A 27,700-nucleotide genomic window follows, 5' to 3' on the forward strand; every position below is an offset into this window, starting at 1 on the left:
GCCCCCTGCTGGTTTCCGGCTGGTGCTTGCCTGCGGGGAGGGCGGGGTTCTGAGGAGGAGGCGGCGGCGGCAGCAGCAGCTGCGAGGCGGAAGTGCCTTTGGCGCTGGGGAGGCGGGGCCGAAGGGACTCAGCGCGAGCGGGCAGAGCAGAAGGAAGGCGGCGGAGATGGAGCGGCCGTGAGGAGGGGGAAAGCGCGCGCGCTACCACCCTCGCCCACCCCGGACAGGCGGCGGCGGCTCTCGTCAGGCGGCCATGGAGACTGTGCAGTTGCGCCACCCGCGCCGGTGAGAAGCCAGAGGGGAAGAGATGCGCGGGGATGGTCAGGGTGGCGAAAGGGCTCTTGCGCTGTCTGAGGGGGTGGGAGGAGGCGACTTGGGTGCATGTAGGTTACGGAGGCGGGTCGGTGCACTTCTCTTCCTCTTAGGCCCTTTCCCACCCACCCCCTTCTCTTCCTCCGCTTCCTCCCGGGAAACGCGCTCCTTCTTCGTCTTAAACCTCCCTCCTCGCATCTTCCGTCGGAGTTCGCGCGCATGACCCAGAGTTGGCTAAATGCAACGGGAGTTGTGCAAAAAAGCAATGAAATAAATAGCCACCCATAGGCAAAACCAAAGGCTTTTTGGGGAACTGCCTGTGTCCTAAAGTTCTCTGCTTAAACTGGGATTCCAAAGTGATGTAGGTGGTTGGGACTCACTCCGCTTCCTATTTTTTAGGATGCTTTTACATTTCTTTTGCAAGTGCTCACCTGCTGTAGCAACTGGAAATGTGGCCCCTGAAGAAATGAACAGTTTGGAAATGAATGTTTTGGTTTGAGGTTGACTTAAGACCAGGACTCGCCTTTAACCCCAACCTTCAAAATGCAGCCAGTTTATAATCTCATTTATTTATTCTGCTATATGGGTGACTGCTCCCCTTCTGTAATTGTGCTCTGTTTCTTTCTCTTAAAGCCCAAGCATAAAACAAAGATTATATTAGCAGTGTGACAAACCTTAGAGCTGGGCAGGTAAACATGTGAAGATGTCATCCTGAGTCAGATGCTGATATGTCTTTTCCAAGTATTTTCTACTCTGGTAGCAGCTTTCAAAGCTCTTGTGTGTGTGTGTGGGGGGTGTTCCCAGCTGTCTGAGATGCCAGGGATTCATCCTTCCATGAACCTAAATACCATCCTTGAGTAGTGGAGCTTTGCATTGTTTTTACTGAATTATTTCATGTTACATACAACCTACATGAAAATAAGGTGTAAGCCAACTCAAACATGCAAACATCTGACTGCACGTAGGAAGTGTGTGTTCAACAGCCCCAAATAGGAAGTGCTGGCCTCTTTTTGCAAATGCTTATTGCTCATTTGATGAGCATGGCGAACAGAAGTGAACAAGGAAGTCTGGTGCATAATGAGAAGTTCTAGATGACAAAACTCTTAAGATCCTTGATTAACCATGACCATAGAGCAGAATTGAAACAAGGATGAATATGGTTAGAGACTAATACTTCAAGAATAACCTGTCATTTATTAGTCAAAGATGGCTGAACTGTTAACATAATGCTCCCAAAGTGTTGTTAGGTTTTGGTCGCAGTACTGACTGAAAATATAGATCACTATCTTTATGTTCTATAAAGAAAGCTGTCACCACAAAAAGCAGATTAGCATGTTGATCTGTGGAAATAAAATTAAAGAAAGATAGACAAATATGCTCTCACTTCCTTAGGCTGTTTTGGATTAAACAGAGTCCTGTGAATTTCACCACAGGGTTCATAAGCAGTACGTTCCGGAATGATGTCTTAATACAATATTTGGTTTTTAAATGTCTTTCTGGGTTGAGGAATTTGAGGAAGTTAGACCAGATCATTCAGAGAACAAATGACTCCTCACACCCCACAGGCCTAGAAAGGCATGCGTGTTGCCTGTCAGTTTTTAAAAGTAAAACTCTTGTTGTTTATAACATAACGTGTGCAATTTTATCTTTTCTCACAGTTATGATGTTGCTGGTAGAAATGGATTGTTGCTAAAGAAGTACATTTTACTTCATTTAATTGTGATGTCTCCTAGGCTGGGTCCACATGTGTATTCAATGTGATAATGTCAGTGGCCTTATCATAACTTCCCCCACTCTCCCAAGGCTCATGCTTATTCAAACAGTAATGCCTGATAACATGCTTTGTGGTTGCTTTTCGGTTGTATGTGTTGGGCTGTAATCATTTAGCATTAGGAAAAGAGCCTCTCTCCCCCCTCACCCAAATGTTGCCTTCTTCCCTCTCCAACATAGTCCCAAAGAGATTAGAAACTCCTGTTTCCATTTTTTAACTGCCATTCAGTGTTATGTCTGAACCCTAAACTTTGGCTAATTTTAACTATGGTTTGTGAAAACAAGCCATATTCTTGAACTGTGGTTTGAAGTTTACTTGTTCCCACTAATCATTACAGTGGTACCTCGGTTTACGAACTATTCCGGTTTGCGAACTTCATCTTGGTCTACAGACGGAAGCCGAACTGTGGAAGGGCACTGGCGGTGGGAGGTCTCATTAGGGAAAGCGCACCTCGGTTTAAGAACAGACTTCAGGAATGGATTAAGTTTGTAAACCGAGGTACCACTGTATTACACATTGGTTTAGCCAGAGGTTTGAGAAGCAGTCCTCAGAATGTAGCTAAAAGATGGCACAAGACAAAACAGCAAGCTGTGATTAATCTAAAACAAGAGGGAAAGCCTCTGAAGTTGTCCTCATAGCTCCACCAGAAAGGGGACCATGTAGATCCGGGGAAAACAAGGCACATTCTCATAAACTATGGTTTATGGTTGCATTTGGGCCAGCTCTATGTTTCTCCTTTGGACACAAGTATGATAATAAAGGAGATACTAACATTTTGGCTAAGAGGCCAGTTACAATTTGGGATTTTTGTCTTGTCGTTTCAGCACAGGCTGTAAGTGAACTGTCTCAGGTTAAGAAAACCCCACAGAGCAGCTTACAGAAGTATCTGGTTCATACAGGCATGCAATTGCTTTTTTCTTTTTTGGATGGCCCATTTACATGATGAGCAAGAGAGGCTGTTTCCTTTGTTTTGTGGTGTAGAGAGCACTTTTACCCCTTTCTAATTTCCACTTCCCACACGTTAGGCTTCTGCTGATGGTAATATGTAGGTTTCCTTTATTCTTAACTAGAACTTTTTTGTGGTGACCAAATTAAAGAAATCCACACTGAAAATTTATTCTTGTACCAATATAGGTTGCTAATAACATAACTGAAATAGTGAGTATCGTTGGTACAGTTAATCAACTTGCTGCTTCTGGCTTCATTTATATATGTGCTTTTCCAAGTTCAGATGTTGCTAACAGGTTATAATGATTAAATGGAAGTGCAACCACTTTAAGTAGGGTTCAGTTTTTTACAGCAAGGTTGGTTGTTCCATGAAGGTGGTGCATATGAATGGGAGAGAGTGGCTTACTTGTGTGCAGTATTTAAAAACTTAAAAACTGTGTCAGTCTATTAAAGTTGCTAATATGGTTGTTCACTTAAATAGTTGGCTTTCGAAGTTAGTATGTCACTCCCTTCTCTCTTCTTACTTATGTCTCAGTATTCCAACAGTATTTTAACCAAGTAAATAACCAACCCTACTTCTAAGATTGCGCCTTAACATGAAACTGGCTTCTAAACTTGGATTAGTACTTGCCTGGGATATTAGTACACAATGTACTAATACATTTTTCATCAGTATTAACTAGAAATCATGACCTAGGCATATTTGTTGTCATCTGTTTCAAACAAGAGCAGGTTCTGTGGTCTTAATGCTTATCGCTGAAGCTAGTTCTGGTATTTCACCATTTCCTGGGTTGAAATCTTAGTCATGTTTCTTCATTTTAGAAAGTCATTGTGTATTTCACATATGTGCTTTTCTATTTATGTATTCAGAACATAATACAGAAAGGCGTTTGTTTTGGGTTTTCAGAAACATGTGGACTTCTCAGGACTCACTACTACTAATTTTGCACTTTTGGTAAAAGGCCGCCTCTGAAATGTGAAAAGTATAACTCACATTTTCTTTCTGTTTGGTTAAAAAAATGTATCTGTTGTAGGTCCCCATGTGTGTTTAGCACTTCTAATATATAGCTCCATTCTTTACTTATAAGTAACTTTTATTAATAAACGTAGAACATCTTCTGAAAGTGAAAAATAAACGTTTCAGCATGTTCCTATTTTTAAAAATTAAAAAAAACTTTTTAAAAAAGCATTGTTCTCTGAAAGGTGCAATGCAACAGAAGTTATGGGCGATTATGAGAGAAAATGGATTGTGTGTGCACTACCCCTTGTGCTTCTATAGGCTCCTTAAAAAGCCACTGCAACAACACTGATTCAGTGGTGCTATAGGGCTGGTATCACTTCCAAAGCCTTTGTGGCTCAAAGCTTTGAATGCCTCTCTTCTCCTTGCTCTTAAAGTTCTTTGCATTGTTTTTTGTACCATGTAGGCCAATGTGCCTTCCAGATGTTGTTGGACTCCCAGCTTGATCCTGTCCATTGGCTATGCTGGCTGGGTTGATGGCATTTGGAGTCTAATAACATCTGGAGGGCATTGCATTGGCTACCCTTGATATAGGGGCTTTCCCTCAGTATGGGAAGAAGAGTGCTATTTGCGCTGTTAAAGAATTATGATGACTGATAAGGCTGATTGAACACTGTCTCCTACATGTATGAAAGCCTCCTCTGATATTTGCATAGTATAACTGAAATTTTCTTTCCTTTGCCACAGGCAGCTAAGGAAATTAGATGAAGATAGTCTGACAAAACAACCCGAAGAAGTGTTCGATGTGCTAGAAAAACTCGGAGAAGGGTAAGTGCAGGTAACAAAAAGTGCAAGTAATGCGCTGAGACATGCAGGTGCTGGTTCTTATGTGTGCCACAAGCTTCAAAACAGCTTGTTGTTCATTGTACTGCTTATACAAATCAAGAAGTGACAGTGTTCTGTAGATGGCTTATTCAGTGGTTACTATGTGTAATGTTTATTAATTTTAAAATTGGCATTTAAAGGCCCACCTGTCTCTTGCCATAATGCTTTATACATTGTATATTCACCTGCATCCTGTAAATCCTGCAAGTGATTGCCAGTGGTTATGTACCCATCACAACCCTTGATTGTTGAACAACTTAGCAAGGCTGGTACCATATTAATCTTTATGCAAGTTCTTCATGCAGTGTTGAGTGCTTGAGTGTGGGGGGCACTTTAGCCTAAGATTCAGTGTCTTTCCTTTCTGTATCACCTCTTATGGTGTTCAAAGCCTGTATTTCTTGTTACAGGTCCTATGGCAGCGTTTTCAAAGCTATCCATAAAGAAACGGGCCAGGTTGTTGCAATTAAGCAAGTTCCTGTTGAATCTGACTTGCAGGAGATCATTAAAGAGATATCCATAATGCAACAATGTGATAGGTAAGTGCAACTAGTCCGTATTTTCACTCACTGGTGGTGAGAGTCGCTCCCATCTATCATGAGTGCCCTCAGACTTCCAGCAAAAACAGCATGCAGGAAATACATTTTACATGGTAGAGTGAGAAAAGAGGAGTGCAGTGCAGCCTTAATGTGGTTTAAATAAATCTATCAAAAGCTTTACTTGGAAAATTTTTCTATTGAAATACTTGTATTTTTAAGACACGACAGCTCAAGAGCAGATGCCTCTTGCATTAAATTTAAAACTAATGGCCCTGAAAACTATTATCATACGGATTCTTTGCTATTGAAAAGATCCACCCTCACGTCAGTGCCTCTGGGGTCATTTTAAAGGATTATTGAGAATATATGGAGCATGCTCTTGAAATATGCCATATGACTATAAAGCAGTATGTGCTATATAGAAAGTAATATAAATATAAATGATAAAATGTGCTGCATTTTAAGTAAAATGTCACTCCACTGTAAGAGACATATGGTTTTGAAAACCAGTTGCTGGGAATCACAAGTGGAAAGATTGCTATTTCACTCAGTTTCTGCTTGTGAGCTTCTCATACGTATCTGGTTGGTTGCTGTGAGAATAGGATGCTGGACTAGATGGGCCCGTGACTTGATGCCATAGGGATTTCCTTACATTTCATGCTGGTACAGTAGAACATTGCAGAGTTTGGCTGTTATCCCTAACTAATGGCTGTTACCATTGTTATGGTAATGTCTCTCATATAATCGTTAGCTCTGGCAATGTCGGGTACTGCTTCAAACAAAGGATATAGCTCTTCTTGCATTATTTTATTTACTTTTTAGTAGAGTATTGCCCATTAAGCTATTGGGCAGCCACTGCAGACCAAATAAATCAAGCTCTTTCACTCTATCCAGTTAAATATCACTATGCACACTTCCGGCAGATGAATGAAAAGATTTCCTTTTTCCAAGTTTGTGCTTTTAATAGGACCCCACAATATTGTACTAAGCCTGATTTTCATTTTTGTAAATGCAAAATGTGTACTTCAGTGACACATCTTAATTTTTATTAGTCCTCATGTAGTCAAATACTATGGCAGCTATTTTAAGAACACGGACCTCTGGATTGTCATGGAATATTGCGGTGCCGGATCTGTGTCTGATATTATTCGACTGCGAAATAAAACGGTAGGTGTTCTTTAGCATCTTCATAAATGTGTGATGTTCTGCAGACAAAAGCATCAAGTGCTAATAGGACATTTTAATGTCTAGTGTTGAACTTGGCATTTTTTCTGTTAGACTTTTGGTGCCTATTCAGGATGTTCCTCTTTTGAAGCAAGCTTTCTAAGTAGAGGTTTTTATCTCAGCTGGTATCTGTTGGATTTGAATTGATTATATATATGGTGATGGTTGGTGTGTGTGTACACAAATGATTTAGCTGTTTTTATATACACATTTGTCTTGTGTATAGTGTTTGCTGTGTTGTAAATTGCTTTGGGATGAGGTGCATCAGGAATGTTCTCGATATATGAAATGAAATTAAGTAAATAGCATTGTATTTAAATCCTTTTGGTAATTAGCTTGATGTTTTCTTTGAGTGTCATAAGATGTTAAAGTACATAGTATATTCCTTCTCCTTGTTCCTATTGAGATGGTAACAGCAGCCTGAGTCCATGGCCTCTCTACTGCCTCTTTCATGCCTCCAGGGTGTATACACCTTCTCAAGAAAGCGTTGCCTTTGCAGTTTTATTTGGCTGTGTGTATGCATGGTGGCTCTTGATTGTATTAGGAGGCAGCAGGATATGTCGGTTCTTAGTTCATCATCCAAACCTTTTATTGACATCACATACAACATCCAAACAAATCAGTACAGAATTACTACTTCCCCAGTGGCACAAAACATTTGCTAAAAGAAAGGAGGCAGAGCAGTCTACAGTTCTTAGTTACTTTAGAGCAGGAAAGAAGAACCTGCGATCCTCCAGGTGTTGTCAGACTCCCAAATCCCACTTTCTCGCTGTCCATTTTGTGTAGCAAACAATAATGATGGAGTTTTGATGAGATCATCATAAGTGTACAGGGAGTGTCGATAGGGGCCTACAAAATGCAGTTTGGTGTGTGTGTGTGTGTGTGTGTATGTATGTATATATATATATATATATATATATATATATATATATATATATGAATGATAATTATTGTATATTTATTATCAGTCAGTTTGACAAGGAAAGGGACAAGTTTTAGATACCAGTTCTCTCACTGAGTCCCAAATTACTTTGCATAAATAATAGTTGGAGTAGTAAGGTGGGTGGCACATTTGTATATTTATAACAGACACTGGCAGTCTCTCTTAGCAATAGTTAGTTGCTGGTATCGGTTAATGTAGTTCATTTCTTCCTTCAGTTGATGGAAGATGAAATCGCTACAATAATACAATCAACACTCAAAGGGCTGGAATACCTCCATTTCATGAGGAAAATACACCGTGACATCAAAGCTGGCAATATACTACTCAATACAGAAGGGCATGCTAAACTTGCGGATTTTGGGGTAGCAGGCCAACTCACAGTGAGTAATAAAAGTTGTCTATACACGTTTTACCACCTGTGTTTCAGTATCTCGTTTCTTTGAGCTGGTGCACGTTAGCTGGCAGTCCCCACCACATACGCCTTGGGAGGAATAGGCTGAGCTACTACTTGAATGGTCTGTTTTGAAGCTGCTGCTACTATTGTTTACACAGATGCTGTGACTTATTCAGCCCTCGCAAGATGCTGGTCCTCCTTCAGTCTGCATGTTTTGCTCTGTGATCCTGAGGGACTTGCATGGGGGCCATCAGCTAATATGGTGTAGCCATGGTGAAACTTACATTCTGTAATGTAGAAGTAACGTCTATTTTTCATGAAACATAATAGCTATGTTGGGGATTAGATTTCATTTGATTGTTACTGTTCTAACACATTTTAGATATGGAGAGCATGTTCTCTGGATAACCTTTCCGACAGTTGTTTCCAATCTGATGCCTGCCAGATATTGTGGACTACAAACTCCCCTCAGCCTTAGCCAACACAGACTGATGGGAGTTGTAATACAAAAGGTCTGAAGGGCATCAGATTAGTAAAGGCTGTTTCATTAAGTTTTTTTTTTTAATTGCTGCACTTCATTTTATGACTGGGTTCCCTTTCTTTTGTTAGGACACCATGGCAAAAAGGAACACTGTGATAGGAACTCCTTTTTGGATGGCGCCTGAAGTGATTCAAGAAATCGGATACAATTGTCTAGCAGACATCTGGTCTCTGGGCATTACTGCCATTGAAATGGCAGAAGGAAAACCACCATATGCCGATATTCACCCGATGAGGGTAAGCGTTGGGTAACCGAACTTAACTGTGCAATCTCAACCATGTTTACCCACAAGTCCTGTTTTAATTCAATGGACATGTGAGAATCCAAATTCTTAGATATGTCGTTGTATGATCTTATGAGTGCCCTGTCATGTGTTGAGGGGGTGGGGCAGCAGGGTTGCACATTGCTACTTTTGCATTCAACAGGTGTTGTGAGGGGCCCTACATGGAGGATGTGAACATCAGTGGGGGAGGGCCTAGCCCATGTGGCCCTGTAACCATGTCACACATTATTTTAATGTAGAGAGGAGGTTGTCTCAACACATCAACTGTTTGACCTTGCAGCACCAAACTAGCCTGTGCTCTTAACATCAATTTCACAGTGGGTGAAGGGAAACTCCCCAAAGGAAAGGATAGTATTGTGATCTTGTATCAACAGATTGCCTAACCAGATGCCAGCTTGCACAAACCTGTCTTTCCTTCAACCCCCCCCCCCCCGAAAAAGCCTCTGCTCAGAGTCCGGGAGGAACTTCTGAACATTGCAGGTTTTGTCATACAGGAGCCTGCAGTTGGGGGTGAGAGGGTTGCCTGAAATTGGATGGAAGAACCTTACATGAGTGGAGCTCCACCAGTGCAAGATCTCCTGCTTGATTTCAGCTGATCCCTCCTTCCCACTGCAGCTCTATACAACAGTGTTCAGTAAGCTTCACACACACTCACACACACTTCATGCCTTCTGAGACAGCATGGGTACATTGATTTTTTATACACTGGGATTGCTGAAGAATGGAGGCTTTTAACTGCCCCCATCCCAATACAACCAAAGTCACTAAGCTGATAAGTCTTTTCCCTGCCACCCAACTGATGGCTAATCAGCTGAGCAGTTGAGGAAAGTGGACAGGGCTTCCTGGGGTTTAGGGGACTGCAAGGAAAGTTGCCAAAGGCTGTATGTAGTCCGGTTGTTCCATGAGAACAGCAGCATTTTGATTCTGAACCCAGCTTATGCAGAGTACAGTTTGAATACAATTGCAGTTAGCAGGCTTGAAAGATATGCTCTTATCCTCTGAATATAAAAAGCATATAAGAAACACTGGTAGGTCCTCTGAGGTAGAGAATTATGATGGAGGTGGGCACTTCTCAGGGTTCCAGTTTCTGGCTTGGGGTCATCATTAGCCATCCCCTGTGCAACACCATCAAGAGCTTTGGTCCTTCAGACCCTTGCAAAATCTTTCTCAGTGTGGTCATTGTTTGATTTATACTTTTTTAAAAAATAAGGTAAACAGCAGGTAGAAAAAATATATACTTTGTTTGCAGGCAATTTTCATGATTCCAACAAATCCACCTCCAACATTCCGGAAGCCGGAAGTCTGGTCAGACGAATTCACAGACTTTGTAAAGCAGTGTCTTGTGAAGTGTCCAGAAAAAAGAGCCACTGCCACGCAGCTGCTTCAGGTCAGTATCTGTTGGAATCTAAAGCAATAAATAAAATTATTTGTCTGTTGGAGAAATAGACAGGCAGTTTTCCTGTCTGTCCCCCGTTCCCCCCTCCATTGTAGCAGTTTTGTTGCTGATCCTCTTGTGCTTCTACGTTTTAGATAGTAGAGTTGGATTGCAGTGCTTAAAGAATAAAGTATGTTGCTGCGACGTGGGTGGCGCTGTGGGTAAAACCTCAGCGCCTAGGACTTGCCGATCGCATGGTCGGCGGTTCGAATCCCCGCAGCAGGGTGAGCTCCCGTCGTTCGGTCCCAGCTCCTGCCCACCTAGCAGTTCGAAAGCACCCTTAAATGCAAGTAGATAAATAGGTACCGCTATATAGCGGGAAGGTAAACGGCGTTCCGTGTGCTGCTCTGGTGCCGGTTCGCCAGAGCAGCTTCGTCACGCTGTTCACGTGACCCGGAAGTGTCTACGGACAGCGCTGGCTCCCGGCCTCTAGAGTGAGATGAGCGCACAACCCTAGAGTCTGTCAAGACTGGCCCGTATGGGCAGGGGTACCTTTACCTTACTTTACTATGTTCCTGCCTGGTGGGGGCTATCAGTAGGTAAAGTGAACACTGATCAGGAATGCTTTGGGTATAGGATACTGTTTCTTGGGCAGGGGATTGGATTATATTTGATTCCTTATACCTCTGTGCTTGGTGATTGTGTAGCTGCTTTGTAAATACCAGGTCCTATGCATATTTACTCAGAAGCAACTCAGTTCATTGAGGCTTGCTCCCAAATTAACATTCAGGAAATTCCTATTTCCATAGTCAGGGGAGGCTTTGTGGAATCTTCTATATCTTAGCTGTCTGAACAATATGTACAGTTGCTGATAAAAAATGTGTATAGATCAGAACTAACATGCATACTTTCATATTCATATTAATTACTACTTTCCACCCATTTGCAAAATTAGGCAGATCATTTGGCATTAGTAGTCCTTTTTGTGTCCTAAGCTATTGAAGTATTTAAACATAACATAGTAGAAATGCATTTGCCTTGCAGATTGCATTGTTTGGGCAGGGCTGCCATGCTTGAATAAACTTTCATTACAAAATCAACAGAATTAAAGGGATTAACATAGCTCGGGGTTAAGATCTTTTGCTGCTACATGTTGTTCATAGTTCATCGTTCTTAATGTGTCTTCTTTAGCATCCGTTTGTAAAAAATGCCAAAGGAGTTTTCATCCTACGAGACCTGATTAATGAAGCAATGGATATTAAACTGAAAATTCAGGAAGCTCAACAGCGTGAGATGTATCATGATGATGAAGAAAATTCAGTGAGTGCTAAAATTACTTAACCATTGTCCTTCCTGTAGTAGCATTGCTCTGTACCTCTCTATTAGCTGTGTTGGCTGTTCATAATTTCTGTGTCAGTTTTTTAAAGTCGACTTTCTGAAAAAATTATACCCAAGTCCCTCAGTAGGTCAGTGGCCTCGGAACTAACCACAGTTGGTGAAATATAGTGAGCAAGCAAGGCGACTTTGAATCTTCTTGCTTAAATGGAAAGGAAGGGCTCTTCATCAATAGCAGAGTACATGTTGTGCATGCAGAAGGCTTCCAGGTTCAATACCTGTTATGCTCAAGTTAGCAGAGTTGGGCCTCAACTTTGGCAGGTGGGCGGGGTCAGGTCTGTCACCTGATGTCAGAGAGGTCAAGTGATTGACAGGTTGGTTGCCTCTCCTGCCTGTCAGTGTTCAGCTGCACGATCAGCTGATCTAGTCGCAACTTTACCAACCCCATACCTGACATCACACATGACAGTTGGAGTGGGGCAGGTGGGTGTGGTTTGGGGGAAATTGCCTCATGGGCCAAATGGGGTCACATTTGGCATGTGGATCCTGGATGGCAGGGCTGGGAAAGCCCTTCTGCCTAAGACTCTGGAGAGCTACAGAAATGACCTTAAATTGCCCAAGTGGGTCAGAGTTGGGACCAGATGTGACCAGAGGAATAAACAGCTTTTTCAAACGGATATCAGAATGCACCAGCAGAAAACCAGTAAACACATTTTCCAAATAAGCCACCCTTTACCTGGTGGTTTCCAGATGCTTTGGGAAATAGCTCTGTAAAAATGCATAAACTGGAAATGCATGTTCTGCAAAAGCAGAGGAGAGACCTTCTGAATTTCTCTCTTGGCTATGGACGAGGAAGAGAGGAAAGTGAGGAACAAGTAGCTTGCTGTAGCTTATTCAGGCTTGTTCACTTCACATTAGACTATTTTTTTATTACGGAAGTAGTTTATGTATCCCCTTTCGGCGCCCCTAAGGTGGTTCGCAACAATAAAATTCCATCTTCTTGCAATATAGAAAAAACAGCAGGACTCTAAAAGCAAAGGAAGTAGAAAACAGCCATCAAGGCTGTTATATACAGCTAAAAGTGTAGTGAAATACAGTTAGACCTCAAATTATGTGGGGGCTACATTCTGGGGATCGTGCCTAAAGCCAAAATCACTTGTAGTCAAAACACATTGGGTTCAATGCTGGGTTGGATTGCCAAAGTCTTTTTTCCTGGACATTTGGGAGCCACTGTTCTAGATGATACGTGTTGGCAAATTAAAAACATGCATCTGTTTAGAATCTCCAACTTCAAAGTTAAGAGACAGTTTTGAACAAAAATAAGTGTAATATTATGCATAATTATTATTAACACTTCGACCCTGTCCTTCCTCCAAGGAACCTGACACAGCATACAAGCCCACTTTGTGGAAGGATTGCATAAGTTCAGGACTTCATCAAGTAATTTCACAGTTTTGTGTGGTGCTTCCTCTGCCAAAATGCTATCCTCTATTGTAATCAGTATTTTGAAGGGAAACTTAAAATATTTGTTACAGGAAAGTGGAATCTCAGCATTACGATCTGTTGCTAAATTATGTAACATTATGTAACATTTACTTCAACTTCTAAAATTTCTGCAATTAACTTTTTTTTTGCAAAGCTTTTTAACATTCCTGTGTTGTTGCTGGTAATGTATAACTTGACTAAATAGCAGGTTTCGATCTTCAAAGCTGTCTGTCCAATATTTGCTGTCCTTTGAAAAGAAACTGTTACTAACTGATAACGAACTACAATCAGATATGTAAACTAACATTACACACTCCTTTCAATTCTAATTGCATTGTCTTGGAGAAATACTGATACCTTGCTTAGTCTGATTCAAATTTTTATCTCTTGCATCTCTATTTAGGAAGAAGATGAAACTGACGCTAGGACCATGGTGCGGGCACAGGGACAAGAGACTGGTACAATCAGAGCTGCTTGTGGAATGAGTGATGGCATCAACACCATGATAGAATACAATGACACGTTAGAGTCACAACTGGGAACAATGGTCATAAATGCTGAAGATGAAGAAGATGAGGGTACAATGAAGAGTAAGTCCATTTTTTCATTATAATAAAGTGCAGTCTTTTAAGCTTTAAAGCAGGGGCAGCCAATGTGATACCCTTCTCATGCCAGCAGCCACAGGGAACAAATTTTTGAATGGGTGTTTTGGAGAATTTTTCTCAGTTTGGAAACCTTTAGCTGAGATCAGGCTCTTTCACATTTAGATTTTACTCATATTGGGGGTTGTTGTTGATGGCACACACACTCTTCCTCCAGAACTTACAAGGCAGTGGCAATGTGTGGGGCGGTCTCTGGAACATGCACCATCCAAGGTTTCAAGAAGTTCTTTCTGGTACAATTGAGGAAGAGAGTTGGTAAGAGGAGTGTTCAGACCCTATTGTGCTCCTGACGACATCATTGGGAGCATCATAGGGTTTCTGAGCTGATGTTAATGAGAAATGGAATGTAAATAGAACGTAGGTGAAGGACTGAGCAGAGAAGCCATAAACCTTCTTGTGGAATGACATAGGTCCAGGTGCTTTATCTCGAAGTGCTTATCGCAAGAAACTGGTGGAAGGAGGGAGAGGGAAGGCTGAAAACCTTGAAGCCATGACATGTGCTTAAGCAGCAGAAGTCAGAAGCTTTCCCAAATATGGATGGGATCATGATTTGTGTATTAGTAGAAATAGGTGCACGGTTCAAATGTTGGCACACCATTTGCCCACTTCCATGGTGGGGCCATCCTGGTTGACTGACACTGGAGCCTGGATTCTTGACTTGGCTGCTTAGGCTACCGTAGGCATGGGGGAATTTAACCCCAGTATTTCCTGGAGACTAACATTCTTGGAAACCATTTCCTAATTCTTGGGGAAACTGCTTGGCAAACTCTTCTCAGAGTTGAAAAGCGGGGAGCTTGCCCATTACATTTGCCACAGGGGGGAAATGTTCTATTGAAACTAAGGGGACTTTGCAAAGCCATTTGTGGCGTGGTGTTAGAGGGGAAAGTGGCATGTCCAAGTCCTTGGGTTGCCTAACCATGTCTTAAATCTCAGGTGATAAATATTCTTCCATACAGGATAAAAAGCTTAAATTGTGATCCACTGTTCTGATGCATTGTGAGTGGCAGGAGGCTGGACAGGATGGAAAAGAGAAAATGAACTTTGTTCAGCTATGTACTAATAAGAAGCCTCTTCCTGTAAATGGAAAAGGGAAGTGTTTTGCATTAATAGAATCAGTCGTATGAAATGATGCAAGAACACGAACTGCTTTGGATATAATGTCTATGTGGCCTAGCTAATCTTGAGTCAGCAGGTGCCTGGTGTTTGAGGGAATTCAGAGGATGGTTGTTGAATCTATATGGGCCATACAGACGTTTGTGATTATGATATGCCAGTTGGTTTCATGTTAGAGTAATAATGAGAATGCAGGCAGCTGCTGTTCTGACCTACTGTTGGTTTTCCTAGTTTGCATTCACTCATATACTTGAATTACTAGTAATTGCTACTTTGGCATGGCATCCTTATGATCAAGGATTGTTCTTTCAATCAAAAACAAGTTTGACTTGTTTGTAACAGAAAGCAAGCTAGCTGTGATACCTGCTTACTATGATGTGATCAGTGAAAACTGACCTCTGTGAATCTAAGAAAATAATGTTTTAAAAATGTATTTTTCATTTGTGTTCTTTGAATTTGGGCTGAGTCTGCTTCATTGTTAGGCTATGATATTACAGCATGGTCTACATCCAGGTGTAGGTTATAGAAAATGAAAGTTCAGCTGTCTATTTTTGTCTCATTGTGGGTCTTCATTCTCCTGAAAAATGTTCCCTTCCACCACTGGAGGGAGCATAACATGAGAAATGAAACTTTCATAGAATTGTACAGTTGGGAGGGACCACGAGGTTATTCAACTGAACAGTGTTCTGCAAAAACCATTTTATTGAGTACATGCAGTATACATTGCAGTCTCTCTCTACCTTCTGTGGTAGTCAGGTCCTGTAAGTAGAAAGCAGATGTTTCCATTTAGCTGTAGTCTCTAAAACCTATGTTAAAGCACACAAATAAGTGCAGTTATGCTGGGGCTGTGGAGCAAAGCGGAGCAGTTGATACCACCAATTTGTGTTTCTTAAATAGCTTTATACTAACAATATTAATAACCTAAGCATGCTGTTTTATAGCCTATACTTAAGCTTAGACCACACATGAAGTGCTAGAATGCTCTTCTCTACTTCAAGCTTTAAATGGTGGGTACTGTGTTTTTAATGTTCACAAATGCCCAGCAAAATTAAGCAAGCAAGCAACCCCCCCCCCCCAAAAAAAAAGCAGATAAGAAAGGTTCTGGCCTTTAAATGTACCCTTATGCTTAAAAATAAATCCTGCAAGTAGGTATACTTGCAGGATTTATTTTTAAGCATAAGGGTACATTTAAAATGTATTTCCCTTTCCCCTGCTTGCCATTATTCCATTCTACTACTTTGTGATCCGATCATTTCTTTCCCACAGTCTTATTTTATATAATGTTTGACAAAAGCAAACATTCTCAGAAAACCCCCACCCCACCCTCCCATTATATATAAGGGTCTGGTGACTTCTGTTTCAGTGTATCTGAAGAAGTGTGCATGCACATGAAAGCTTATACCTAGAACAAACTTAGTTGGTCTCTAAGGTGCTACTGGACTATTTTTAAATTTTTTATTTTGACTTCGTCAGACCAACACCTACCTGAATCTGAACATTTAAAGTACATATTACAGAGCAAAGGGGGCAGTTAAGTGTTGCAGGGAGGCTCAGAGGCTTCATGGGTGCCAGGGGGAAGCCTCAGGGACACCCATTACATCCATGAATGCCATTTTGGTGACCCTAGACATACAGGATGTCTATCCTATCTCACTTCTAAATGCTGCAGGTAGGTTGGTGTGGGGTTTAGTATGGAGATTAAATTGCTGTCTCTTAGTCTGATTTACTGTTTTAAGCTGCATATGAGCCAATTGTATTGTGTTGTGAATTTTAGTGCAGCGGTTTTAAGTTTGTGTTTAATACCTGAGACTGAAAACTTTGCAAAAAGAAAAGCAACCTATGAAAAAATGTTCTTGATGGTACATATTGCTAAAGTGCACGACATTGACAACATTTAACCAAAAGAGGGTGCTCTTTCACAGCTTTTAATGGAAAACTTGAGTTGTGAAAAGGTAGGGTGTTCTTCTTCCACCTGAACACTTGTTTTCTCCCTTAGCAATGTTGATCAGGAATATTAAAGACAGATATTTAAGACACTGAGGTCCAGCGCTGACGGTCTTCTGCTGGTTCCCGCATTATGAGAAGCGAAGTTACAGGGAACCAGGCAGAGGGCCTTCTCGGTAGTGGCGCCCGCCCTGTGGAACATCCTCCCATCAGATGTCACAGAAATAAACAACTATCTGACTTTTAGAAGACACCTGTTTAGGGAAGTTTTTAATATTTGATGCATTATTGTTTTTTAATCTTTTGTTGGAAGCCAGCCAGTGGCTGGGGAAACCCAGCCAGATGGGCAGGGTATAAATATAATATATTATTATTATTATTACAGTACAGTACAGTATCTTCTCATGAGTCCACTTCACACATCTGAGAGTGCCCATAAAATATGTGTGAATTGGACTCCTCTGGAAATGGGTGTATCCTACAGCCACCCATCAGGTAACTTTTTCTGTGGGTTCCTGTTGAGCACCCACTTGTTGGCTAACCTGGATTAGCTGCCATGTAGTGTGTGGATTGGCTCTAAGAAATTCAACAGGCAGGTAATTTACCAGGCCGGTAAATGTTCACCATACAGTCACTGTACATGGGTTCACTTAGCTAGCCTATAGGAAATGATGTCGTCGCTTGATATTTTGTAGTCTGCCTCCTGTCGCTTTAACACAACACCAAGTGGAGATGTTACAAGTCATTGCCCAGCTTTACCAGACATGCAGGAAGGAATGGAACCTGCAGAAACAAAAACATTGCCATGCAGGTAGATCTTGTTCAGGGTTCTGGCCAGTGCGCCAGAGGTGCTATCTTCTAGGATAGGCAATCCGCCCTTGAGTCAGGCAGTCAGTCTTCCATGCCTCTTTAGGGTTTCTTTCTTAGGCTTTCTTGTATAGGCAACCCCTGTTTTAGGCGCGATGGATATGTGCACAATCGCTCGCACGCGCACAGTGCCGAACCCAGATGTGACGTCAGCTCTGTTTTTTCAGGACTCATGCGAGGTCCATCAAAGCCAATCAGAAGTGGTAAGAATACCTGTCTCACTATGTCTGCTGTAATGCAGACATTACATTCTTCCTGGATTCAGAGGTGCAGAGTGGAGCTGGCTCCATTTACGCAGGCTGTTAGAACTACAATTACTGTAATTATTGTACAATTATTATTGTAATTATTGTTACAGTGCATGCCTGTTCACACCTGAGTCTCCCTCAGTATGTGAAATGCTGGGAGAATAAAAACCTTGTGAGCTGTTACTATGCCAGCAAGGAGTAGTAGTAAGAATGGGAGACAAAGAGCCCACTCATCGACCCACACAGAGTGCAGAGGGACCTATAGGCTAGGGAAATATGGAAATGAGGGAGTAACAGATGGGAGTTGTGATTATGTGCAGAGAAGCAGAGATGTTACTGCTCTGGTGTGCAAAGGGAATGGTTTAACAACGCGAGTTAAAGAGGGCACCATCTTCTCTGAGAAGCATTGCTGTGAATTCTTTAAGCTGGAAATGCTTTGGGTGGAAACCTGAACCTCTTGTATGTAAAGTGTGCTTTGCCACTGAGTTGGTTGTAGCCCTTTCCATCACAACTGTTCCAACAAAACAGTCTGGTGAACGTTCCTTATTAAAATTGCTTTAAAACAGCTTTGGGCTCGTACTCTAGCCTCGCACAGCTTGTTACCTTTGCCGTATTAATTTTTCCTGGTATAATTGTTTCTTGGCAAGGTGACCTGTGCCATATTCAGTCTGCGGAGTCTGTATGTGCTATGCCCCACTAAATTGCTTCAAGTGCTCTGTCTTTCACCTTATCACTCCTACAGTAATGTTCCTTTCACATTCAGTTAAATTGATTTAGCTGTAAAAATTCATCAGCCTTGTGTAACAGTCTTTTGGGGAAATAGTTTTTAATAATCAGTATAACTAAATGGTATTTTAAATGCAATGGAATTGAGGTCATTAATATCATCAAAGTGGTTCGTATTTCATGACTGGCGTTAACAACTGGTAGGAAGGAATTGGGTGGATATTAACAATTCTTTTTTTAAAAAAAAATTCAAGTACCATAGAGCAGAATTTTCTGCAACATTTTTTTTTCTTGGAATGCTATGTGAAACACTGGAGTGTAAGTTTTTGAATCCTGCATTCAGAAATGATTCCCCTGTGTCCTATTGCTCCAGTTCATACTTCAGTGTACTGTGGCAAGGATTTTCCTGCAGCAACATTGCATCATTTGTTGGCATACTGTGGCATCTGCTCACAGTAGGGGATTCGCCATGTCTGATCTGTTGGGTAGTCAAGAGATTGGATTGGCCTTTTATGTTCTGATAAAATGATGCAGAAGCGCTCTTGGAAAGCTTTTTATTTCTGCCTGCATGAATAGGAGTATCCTAGAGCAACAATTCAGAAAGCCGATAGCACCCCATACCTGAAGGAGTGCCTCCTCCCAAATCAGCCTGCCCGTTTTGTAAAATCATCTGTTGATGCTTATCTCTGTGAACTTTTTCCATCAAAGTACGAACAGCCTCTATAAGGGAGAGGTAATTCTAGGCAGTTATGAAATGCCCTCAGCAGAAGCACCAATACTCTGTTGGGTACCAAGCAAAAACATATTTTTTCCCAATGAATGGATTTTAGTGTGTGGGAGGGGGCAGAATTAAGACCTGGGTTATATTGGATTTTCGGGCCTTTATCAGTAAGACTTCTAGATTACACCAAATGTCTACTTTATCTAGTTCAGCATCCTGTTCCCTACAGTGGCCAGCTGGATCCAATTGGGGCATGAAGCCAGAAACCCCTGCCCCCCAATCATTGTTCCCCAGTATCTTATACCCATTGGCACATTACCTTTGAACACAGAGGAGCCCTGTAGCCATTGTGTCTATTGCTCATAGATAGACCTGTTTTTTTTGTAATTATCTTTAATCCCTTTCTAATCTGACAGCCATCACCAAGACTTGGGGCACCTAATGATCTGCAGGGAAGTAATTTTGTCTGTCTAGAATCTGCTGCTAACCAATTTCATTGGGATAACCCTAGGCTATTGTATTTGAGAGAGAGAGAGAGAGAGAGAGAGAGAGAGAGAGAGAGAGAGCGCGCGACTGACTGCTGCCAGTCAGTGCAGCCAGTGTTGATCGGTGATCTGATTTGGTATAGAGCAGCTTCCTATGCTATATTTAGAAAATATTTTGGCATATTTTAGATAGATGTCTTTGTAAGCTCCCCTGAGCCTTCAAAAGAATCTTGGATACAAATCTAGCTGTCTAAATATAATACATGCCCCATGTTCATCCACTTTTTTGAAAGTCTGTCTTCAGAAGAGTAGAATGTAATTCAGAACAAATCTGTGTTAATGTTTCTGTTTCATTGTGAGGTTGTAAAATATGCTACAGATTAATTGTGCCTCATTTTTAAAAGATGAGAGCTGGCAATCCAGTCTGGTTGCATATCATATTATTATTATTAAGAATAAACCAAAGAGAGAGCATAAAGAACTACTGTTACAGCATGTTGAAAGCAGCATAGGGGTAGACATTATCACTGAACCTGTTCCGAAACATTACCCAAAATACATATTTTCCCATAAACTAGCCAGGCTGGTTTGTGTTTATTCTTTCGTAAGAAGTTAGCTTAATCATAGCTACTGTGGCCCAAAGTTTCTCAATCTATTCAGATATAGTAGGAGATATGCTCCACACACACACACCCAGCCCTTGTTATGTGAATATACTGATACTGGATTCTTCATCTTGTCCCCTGAACCTTGAAGAAACACTTCTGCCATCCACCATCAAGGATGTGTGTGATTGTAGATCATACCCTTTCACCTAGAAACCATATCTCTTAATTATGTTTAAGCTGGGGCTGGTTTTGTTTACTAAGTGTTGGAAGAAATACACATCCTAAGACAAGTGAGGAACCTGTGAAGCTGCAGACCTTGTTGAACCTCAGCTCCAGCCAACATGTCCAATAACCATGGATGACTGGAGTTGTAGTCCAGCAACATTTGAAAGGTCATAGGTTCCCCACACCTGCCTGTCTTTATCCTAAGAGGAACTCACCCGCCCAGTTGGTCCAGGGGCTAAAAATAATTTCCATGCTAAATTCTGGACCTGAGGCTCTTTGCAGCATTTCCTCCTGAACTATTGACATAGAAATAAATACTTCTGCATTAGCAGTAGCCTTGAGCACCATGAACTTTGATTTCCAGATAAGATGGGTTTTGTTTGACAGACCAGTGGATCTTTCACTTCCGATTTCATAATTTCAGCTGTAGCTGAAATTTATTATATCTCTGTAATGTGCCCTATATTCTCTCTGCAGATAAATCTAGGTGGGTGGGTTTTTAGTCTTTTGCTCCTGTAATTTCTGGAAAAGCTTCGTCTGGATTCAGCAGATATATTTTGAAGTCTCTCTATGGGACCCAACCCTTTGCTTCTTTCCACCCTTTTCCCTATCTGTACTTTCGCTCTACATTTCATTACAGAAGCTACTGATGGGAGCCTGACTTACTGAATGACCACAGATTTTATCTGGAAACAGATTGCTTTAACTATCACTGGACTGCATCTTTAGTAGTGGTAACAGATCGCTAGTGAATGTAAAACTGTGTATGTGTTGTGAACTTGATATGCTCTTGGAAGCCTTATGCTGGATGTTTTGCTGCTGTTTTACCCAAAGTTTCAGTAGAAAACTTAAGCTAAAATGCTTCAGTTCGGTAAACCTTTCACTGGTCATTTTTCATTTAGAGCAATGGCTCTATTTTCCCTGTAAAATCAGAGATCTGAAACGGAGCGTAATTAAATATAGGAGCCTCAGAAGACATCCGTTAAATGTGTAGTTGGGTTACAGTCACAGGCAAAGTATTATCGACCTGGTATTTTATATAAGGGAGAGCTGAAGGTTGCTTGATAGCAGAAGTCTTTGTTTGTCATTGCATTGGCCCTTAGTACTGTACATCATTAAACAAGGTAAGCCATTTTAGAAAATAGCCTTATTTGATGTTAGAGCTATGACGATTCACTTGGAAGAATATTCTTACCTAGAAAAAAGTTGCACCGTTTGAGAATAATTAGCGTATAAAGTACTATTGATGTTAGGCATTTGACTCAAGAAGATGAGCATTAATCTGTCCAACCATTCAGCACTTCATTGCTGCTTCACTTCCATTGATGGAGAACATAAATAATTGGGTATAAATGAGACTTTGCTGCCTTGTAGGGGCATGCCTCCTTGTACTGATTATGTAATGGTTTTGCTCTGTGCAAGGGATAGCTTATCTATCATCTTCTGTAAGCATTGTACTGCAAGCATCCTCCTTTATTAGCACAGCCACATCTACCCATAGCTGTCAACTTACAGATTTGAAAATAAGAGACCAGCAGCATCAAAAATAAGGGATCAGCAGCCAAAATAAGGGATTTTTCAGGCACAGGTATATTCAGCTTCTGAGCCCCTCCGAGCCAAAGGCAGAAAGCCCAGCCAGCAGCCAAACGACGCCTCAAGCGGTGGTTCCCACAGCGCAGCAACCCGGTAAAGGGGATGCAGCAAGGAAAACCACCGTCACCTATCCGCTGGGAAGTGCTGAGCAAAGGCGAGTCCCCGGGCAACGTGGTCAATTTGATTGGCACAAGGCATGCAAGTTCCACCCCCTAGTCGTTCTTAGACTCCTTATTGGGTGAGCAACGCAGCCAAGCAACACAGTTGGAGCCTCCCTCCTCCCTGGCTGGCAGGGAGGGAGGGAGAGGAGCTGCTTCCTTTGAAACCTGGGAAATTTAAGGGACATCATCAGTAAGGGACAGCAGTGGGACACGGCGCTGGGATAAGGGAGTTTCCCGCCAAATAAGGGATGGTTGACAGCTATGTATCTACCAGCCAGGAGCATAGGAATCTTCCTCATACCAAAACAGACCATTGGTTCACCTAGATCAATAGTGTCTTCACTTGACTATTCAGACAGGGGACATTCCCAGCCCTATCTGGAGGTACTGAGGATTGAACCTGGGACATTCTGCTTGCAAAGCAGGTGCTCTACCTCTGAATTATGGCTCTTGGGAACTAGTTGTTAACTGCTTTTCATGCTGTTCTAGTAAAGCATCCCTTTAAAGCTTTTCGTCTGTCATATGCTTACAGTCTGGCTTAATGATAATTATGTTTCCAAAGGATTTCTCCTCTCCCACCTACTCCCCCAGAACAGAAGACAAATGTGCCAATTTTCCCCATTAATCTATATATGTAATTGGTGGCTGCCAGTCATTTGAACAGTTTATAAAGGGGTGCCATATTTCAACAAAAACATCCATATCGGATACATCGCTTAGTTTCTCAAGGAAAGCAATTGCCCATCCATTCTGTTTCCATTGTAGGATGTTGATTTTAGGAAGGCTTTTTTGTCTATAGCTTGTTCCAAACTGCTTCTTCAATTTCTGTTCTTAGCTCCTTTCCCCAATTTTGTTTAATAGTCAAGCATTGTCTTTCAGCTGGCTTGCATGTAAGCTGTGTAGTGCTTTATAGGCCATAACCAGCACTTTAAATTGTGCCCAGAAGCAAACCAGTACAGTGGTACCTCGGTTTACGAACTTACTCCACTCCAGAAGTCCGTTTTTAAACCAAAACCGTTCTTAAACCGAGGCTCGCTTTCCCTAATGAGGACTCCCGCTGCCGGTGCCCTTCCACCATTTGGATTCTGTTCTTAGACTGAGGTAAAGTTCTCAAACCAAGACACTATTTACCGGTTTTTCGAAGTTTGTAAACCAAATCGTTCTTAAACAGGACTGTTCTTCAACCGAGGTACCACTGTATTTGACTTTGTATCATTCCTCTATTTATTGGAGCTTCAATGGTTGGTTGAATTTATTTTTTTGGTTGAATTTATTTGTGGGCCACCTTCACAAACCTTTTTGGTAGGGTAGAAATATAGTAAATGAACAAATGAAAATGGTTGTCATTCTAACTCATTGAATACGGAATGTATAACCTTTTAATATGGGTTTTGCATTCTTTAGATCATTTAAAAACTTTTAAAGCTTAATTGGTTACCAGCAATAAAATCAAAAGTTTTCCAAATTTATTATTCATTAGTGCTGTGGGTTAAACCACAGAGCCTAGGGCTTGCCGATCAGAAGGTTGGCAGTTCAAATCCCCGCAACGGGGTGAGCTCCCATTGCTTGGTCCCTACTCCTACCAACCTAGCAGTTCGAAAGCACACAGTGCAAGTAGATAAATAGGTACCGCTCCGGCAGGAAGGTAAGCGGCGTTTCCATGTGCTGCTCTGGTTTGCCAGAAGCGGCTTAGTCATGCTGGCCACATGACCCGGATGCTGTACGCCGGCTCCCTCAGCCAGTAAAGCGAGATGAGCGCCGCAACTCCAGAGTCGTCCGTGACTGGGCTTAATGGTCCCTTTACCTTTACCTTTTAGCTACGGAATACTAGATTCTTAGCAGCTTCAGCAATCAAGAGGAAGAAAAGCTGAATTATTTGATATTAATAATTCACACTTGGCACATTTGGTTCCAAAATATTGAATGTAAGGGAAACCATGCAATCAGCAGCTCTTAACAGCAGTCACACGTTAGTAATCTGGTGTGGGTGGCAGTTTCTAGAACCAAGACAGAATTTTGTTGGAGCTACATATGTTAAGATAAGTGTAGTCAGGCATTGGAATTATGCACAATTCTCAATTAGGTAGAATATGTGGGTGTCTAGTGTTTTGATAGCTTAATAACTCTCAAGTTCCAATTTGGGTTGCCTTGAATAAGTGACTTCATGTTTTGGCCATTTAAATTAACTTCTGTTAAGTGTATTAAAACACAAAGCACAGTTCAGATGTGAAGTTTATAGAAGGAAGAATGGCTTGCACTTCTGAGTTGAGCATCAAGGGTCTTTCATGTAGCAAAATAAGATTAGCTGAGACACTGTGATGCTATGTCAGACTAGCAGTTTGAAGTGCACGATACTCATGCCACGTTACAATCTTCCTCTCCCAGTTTGCTCCCACAATGCAACTTGGAAAAGTTGGGTCTAAGGGAAAGTGGCTTTCTTGAAATACAGAAAAAACAGAAATAAGAACTCGCTGTCATGAAGAATCTAAGCTGCACCTTAAATCTTGTGCAATGTACAGTCACTATTCTGTCTTCCCTTGAATTAATTTCCTCTCTCCACCTTCCCACCCTGCAACCCACAAGACTGAGTTGTTAACATTAAGCTTTTTAAAAATATTGGCCCCTATAATATCAAATACACCTGCAGTGTTTAGTCTTTTATTTCTGGAGTAAATTCCAGCACCGCATCAGGATTTTGTTTGTTCACTTTAATATCATTGCAGCTAATACATGGAATTGTTTCTGGGGTGTTACTTATTGTAAACTTATAATAATGTAATAATCAACCAGTGGTGGTATTGTGTTGGACAACAAGGTACAGTGGTGCCTTGCAAGACGAAATTAATCCGTTCCACGAGTCTCTTCATCTTGCGGTTTTTTCGTCTTGCGAAGCACGGCTATTAGCGGCTTAGCGGCTATTAACGGCTTAGCGGCTTTAAGAAAAAGGAAATAAACTCGCAAGAACTCGCAAGACGTTTCGTCTTGGGAAGCAAGCCCATAGGGAAATTTGTCTTGCGGAACGACTCATATAACGGAAAACTCTTTCGTCTTGCGCGTTTTTCGTCTTGCGAGGCATTCGTCTTGCGAGGTACCACTGTATTCTGAAAAAAGGACAAATTGGTATAGATTGGGCCAGTTGCTAATGGATGCTAATGGATGACCTGGTTAGTGGGGTAGAAGTGGAAGGATCATTAGGCGCGAGTGATCATGCTCTTCTGAAGTTTACTATACAGCGGAAAGGAGCAGCCAAGCATACTAGGACTCAATTTCTTGACTTTAAGAAAGCTGACTTCATAAAACTTAGGGAAGTGCTGGGTGAGATCCCATGGACAACAATACTAAAAGGAAAGGGAGTTCATGATGGCTGGGAGTTTGTTAAGAGGGAGATACTAAAAGCACAACGTCAGGCAATACCAATGAGACGGAAACATGGAAGGTGCCTAAAGAAGCCAGGGTGGCTATCTAAAGAACTTTTAACTGAATTAAGATTAAAAAAGGATGTGTACAAAAAATGGAAAAGGGGGGAAACCACCAAAGAGGAATTCAAACAAATAGCCAGCACGTGTAGACACAAAGTCAGAAAAGCTAAAGCACAGAATGAACTCAGGCTTGCTAGAGAGGTTAAAAGCAACAAAAAAGGCTTTTATGGGTATGTTCGTAGCAAAAGGAAGAACAAAGAAACAATGGGGTCACTCAGAGGAGAAGATGGTGAAATGCAAACGGGGGACACAGAAAGGGCTGAACTACTCAATGCCTTCTTTGCCTCAGTCTTCTCCGATAAAGAAAACAATGCCCGACCTGAAGAATTTGGAGCAAATGATTCAGCAGAGGAAACACAGCCCAGAATAACTAAGGAGATAGTACAAGAATATTTGTCTAGTTTAGATGTATTCAAGTCTCCAGGGCCAGATGAACTGCATCCAAGAGTATTAAAAGAACTGGCAGATGTGATCTCAGAACCACTGGCAGTCATCTTTGAGAATTCCTGGAGAACAGGCGAAGTCCCGGCAGACTGGAGGAGGGCAAATGTTGTCCCTATTTTCAAAAAGGGGAAAAGAGAGGACCCAAATAATTACCGCCCAGTCAGTCTGACATCAATAGCAGGGAAGATTCTGGAGCAGATCATTAAGCAAACAGTCTGTGAGCACCTAGAAAGGAATGCTGTGATCACCAATAGTCAGCATGGATTTCTGAAAAATAAGTCATGTCAGATTAACCTGATCTCGTTTTTTGACAGAATTACAAGCCTGGTAGATGAAGGGAACGCAGTGGATGTAGCCTACCTTGATTTCAGCAAGGCATTTGACAAGGTGCCCCATGATATTCTTGTAAAGAAGCTGGTAAAATGCGGTCTTGACTATGCTACCACTCAGTGGATTTGTAACTGGCTGACTGACCGAACCCAAAGGGTGCTCATCAATGGTTCGTCTTCATCCTGGAGAAGAGTGACTAGTGGGGTGCCACAGGGTTCTGTCTTGGGCCCGGTCTTATTCAACATCTTTATCAACGACTTGGATGATGGACTCAAGGGCATCCTGATCAAATTTGCAGATGACACCAAACTGGGAGGGGTGGCTAACACCCCAGAGGACAGGATCACGCTTCAAAACGACCTTGACAGATTAGAGAACTGGGCAAAAATAAACAAGATGAATTTTAACAGGGAGAAATGTAAAGTATTGCACTTGGGCAAAAAAAATGAGAGGCACAAATACAAGATGGGTGACACCTGGCTTGAGAGCAGTACGTGTGAAAAGGATCTAGGAGTCTTGGTTGACCACAAACTTGACATGAGCCAACAGTGTGACGCGGCAGCTAAAAAAGCCAATGCAATTCTGGGCTGCATCAATAGGAGTATAGCATCTAGATCAAGGGAAGTAATAGTGCCACTGTATTCTGCTCTGGTCAGACCTCACCTGGAGTACTGTGTCCAGTTCTGGACTTCCGGTCGGTGCCAGCGCTTAATGGCGGTCCTACCTCCGAGCTCCGGAGAAGGACTGCTTCGCAAGTTCGGGTCTTACCCGCTACGGCGAGCGGGGGACCCCTAAAATCCCAGGCGCTGAAGCCTGAGAACAAGGAGACTCGGTGGGCACCTTTGCGCCCCCCGGTACCGTGAAAGAGCCTTTTTAAAGGCTACGGATCGACATCGGGAGTGAGCGCGGTGCTGAGAGTCGCTACCCAGCCTGCGAAGTGAAGCCGCGTCGCCATAAGCGGAGAGCGCCGATTCCTTCCTGAAAAGAAAATTTGGACTGAATTCCCGTGAGTAAGAGCTGGAAAACAATCGGGACCTTTTAAATTTTGAAAATTGGGCTAAAAACGGGGAGATTTAAACCAAGGAAGTCTGCCTCCCCCCGACT

At 41.9% G+C, this 27,700-nt stretch overlaps 1 protein-coding gene across 2 annotated transcripts in view; it reads left to right on the forward strand.

Annotated features, from left to right (window-relative positions):
• The window catches only part of STK4 (serine/threonine kinase 4), a 68,531-nt gene that overhangs the window by 3,409 nt on the left and 37,422 nt on the right, over positions 1-27,700 (forward strand). The window contains exons 1-9 of one of the 2 annotated variants that reach the window (XM_083508147.1): positions 26-285; positions 4,737-4,817; positions 5,282-5,410; positions 6,463-6,577; positions 7,793-7,957; positions 8,581-8,748; positions 10,045-10,182; positions 11,362-11,490; positions 13,394-13,580. In XM_083508147.1, coding sequence (XP_083364273.1) covers positions 254-285; positions 4,737-4,817; positions 5,282-5,410; positions 6,463-6,577; positions 7,793-7,957; positions 8,581-8,748; positions 10,045-10,182; positions 11,362-11,490; positions 13,394-13,580 — 1,144 coding nt within the window. In that variant the 5' untranslated portion in view covers positions 26-253. Of the gene's footprint in view, positions 1-25; positions 286-4,736; positions 4,818-5,281; positions 5,411-6,462; positions 6,578-7,792; positions 7,958-8,580; positions 8,749-10,044; positions 10,183-11,361; positions 11,491-13,393; positions 13,581-27,700 lie in introns of those variants that run through there. The other variant, XM_083508148.1, reaches the window with a different exon arrangement.

Source organism: Podarcis liolepis, assembly GCF_965112155.1.
Source record: "Podarcis liolepis genome assembly, chromosome: 6".
In the NCBI taxonomy this organism is placed as follows: Eukaryota; Metazoa; Chordata; class Lepidosauria; order Squamata; family Lacertidae; genus Podarcis; species Podarcis liolepis.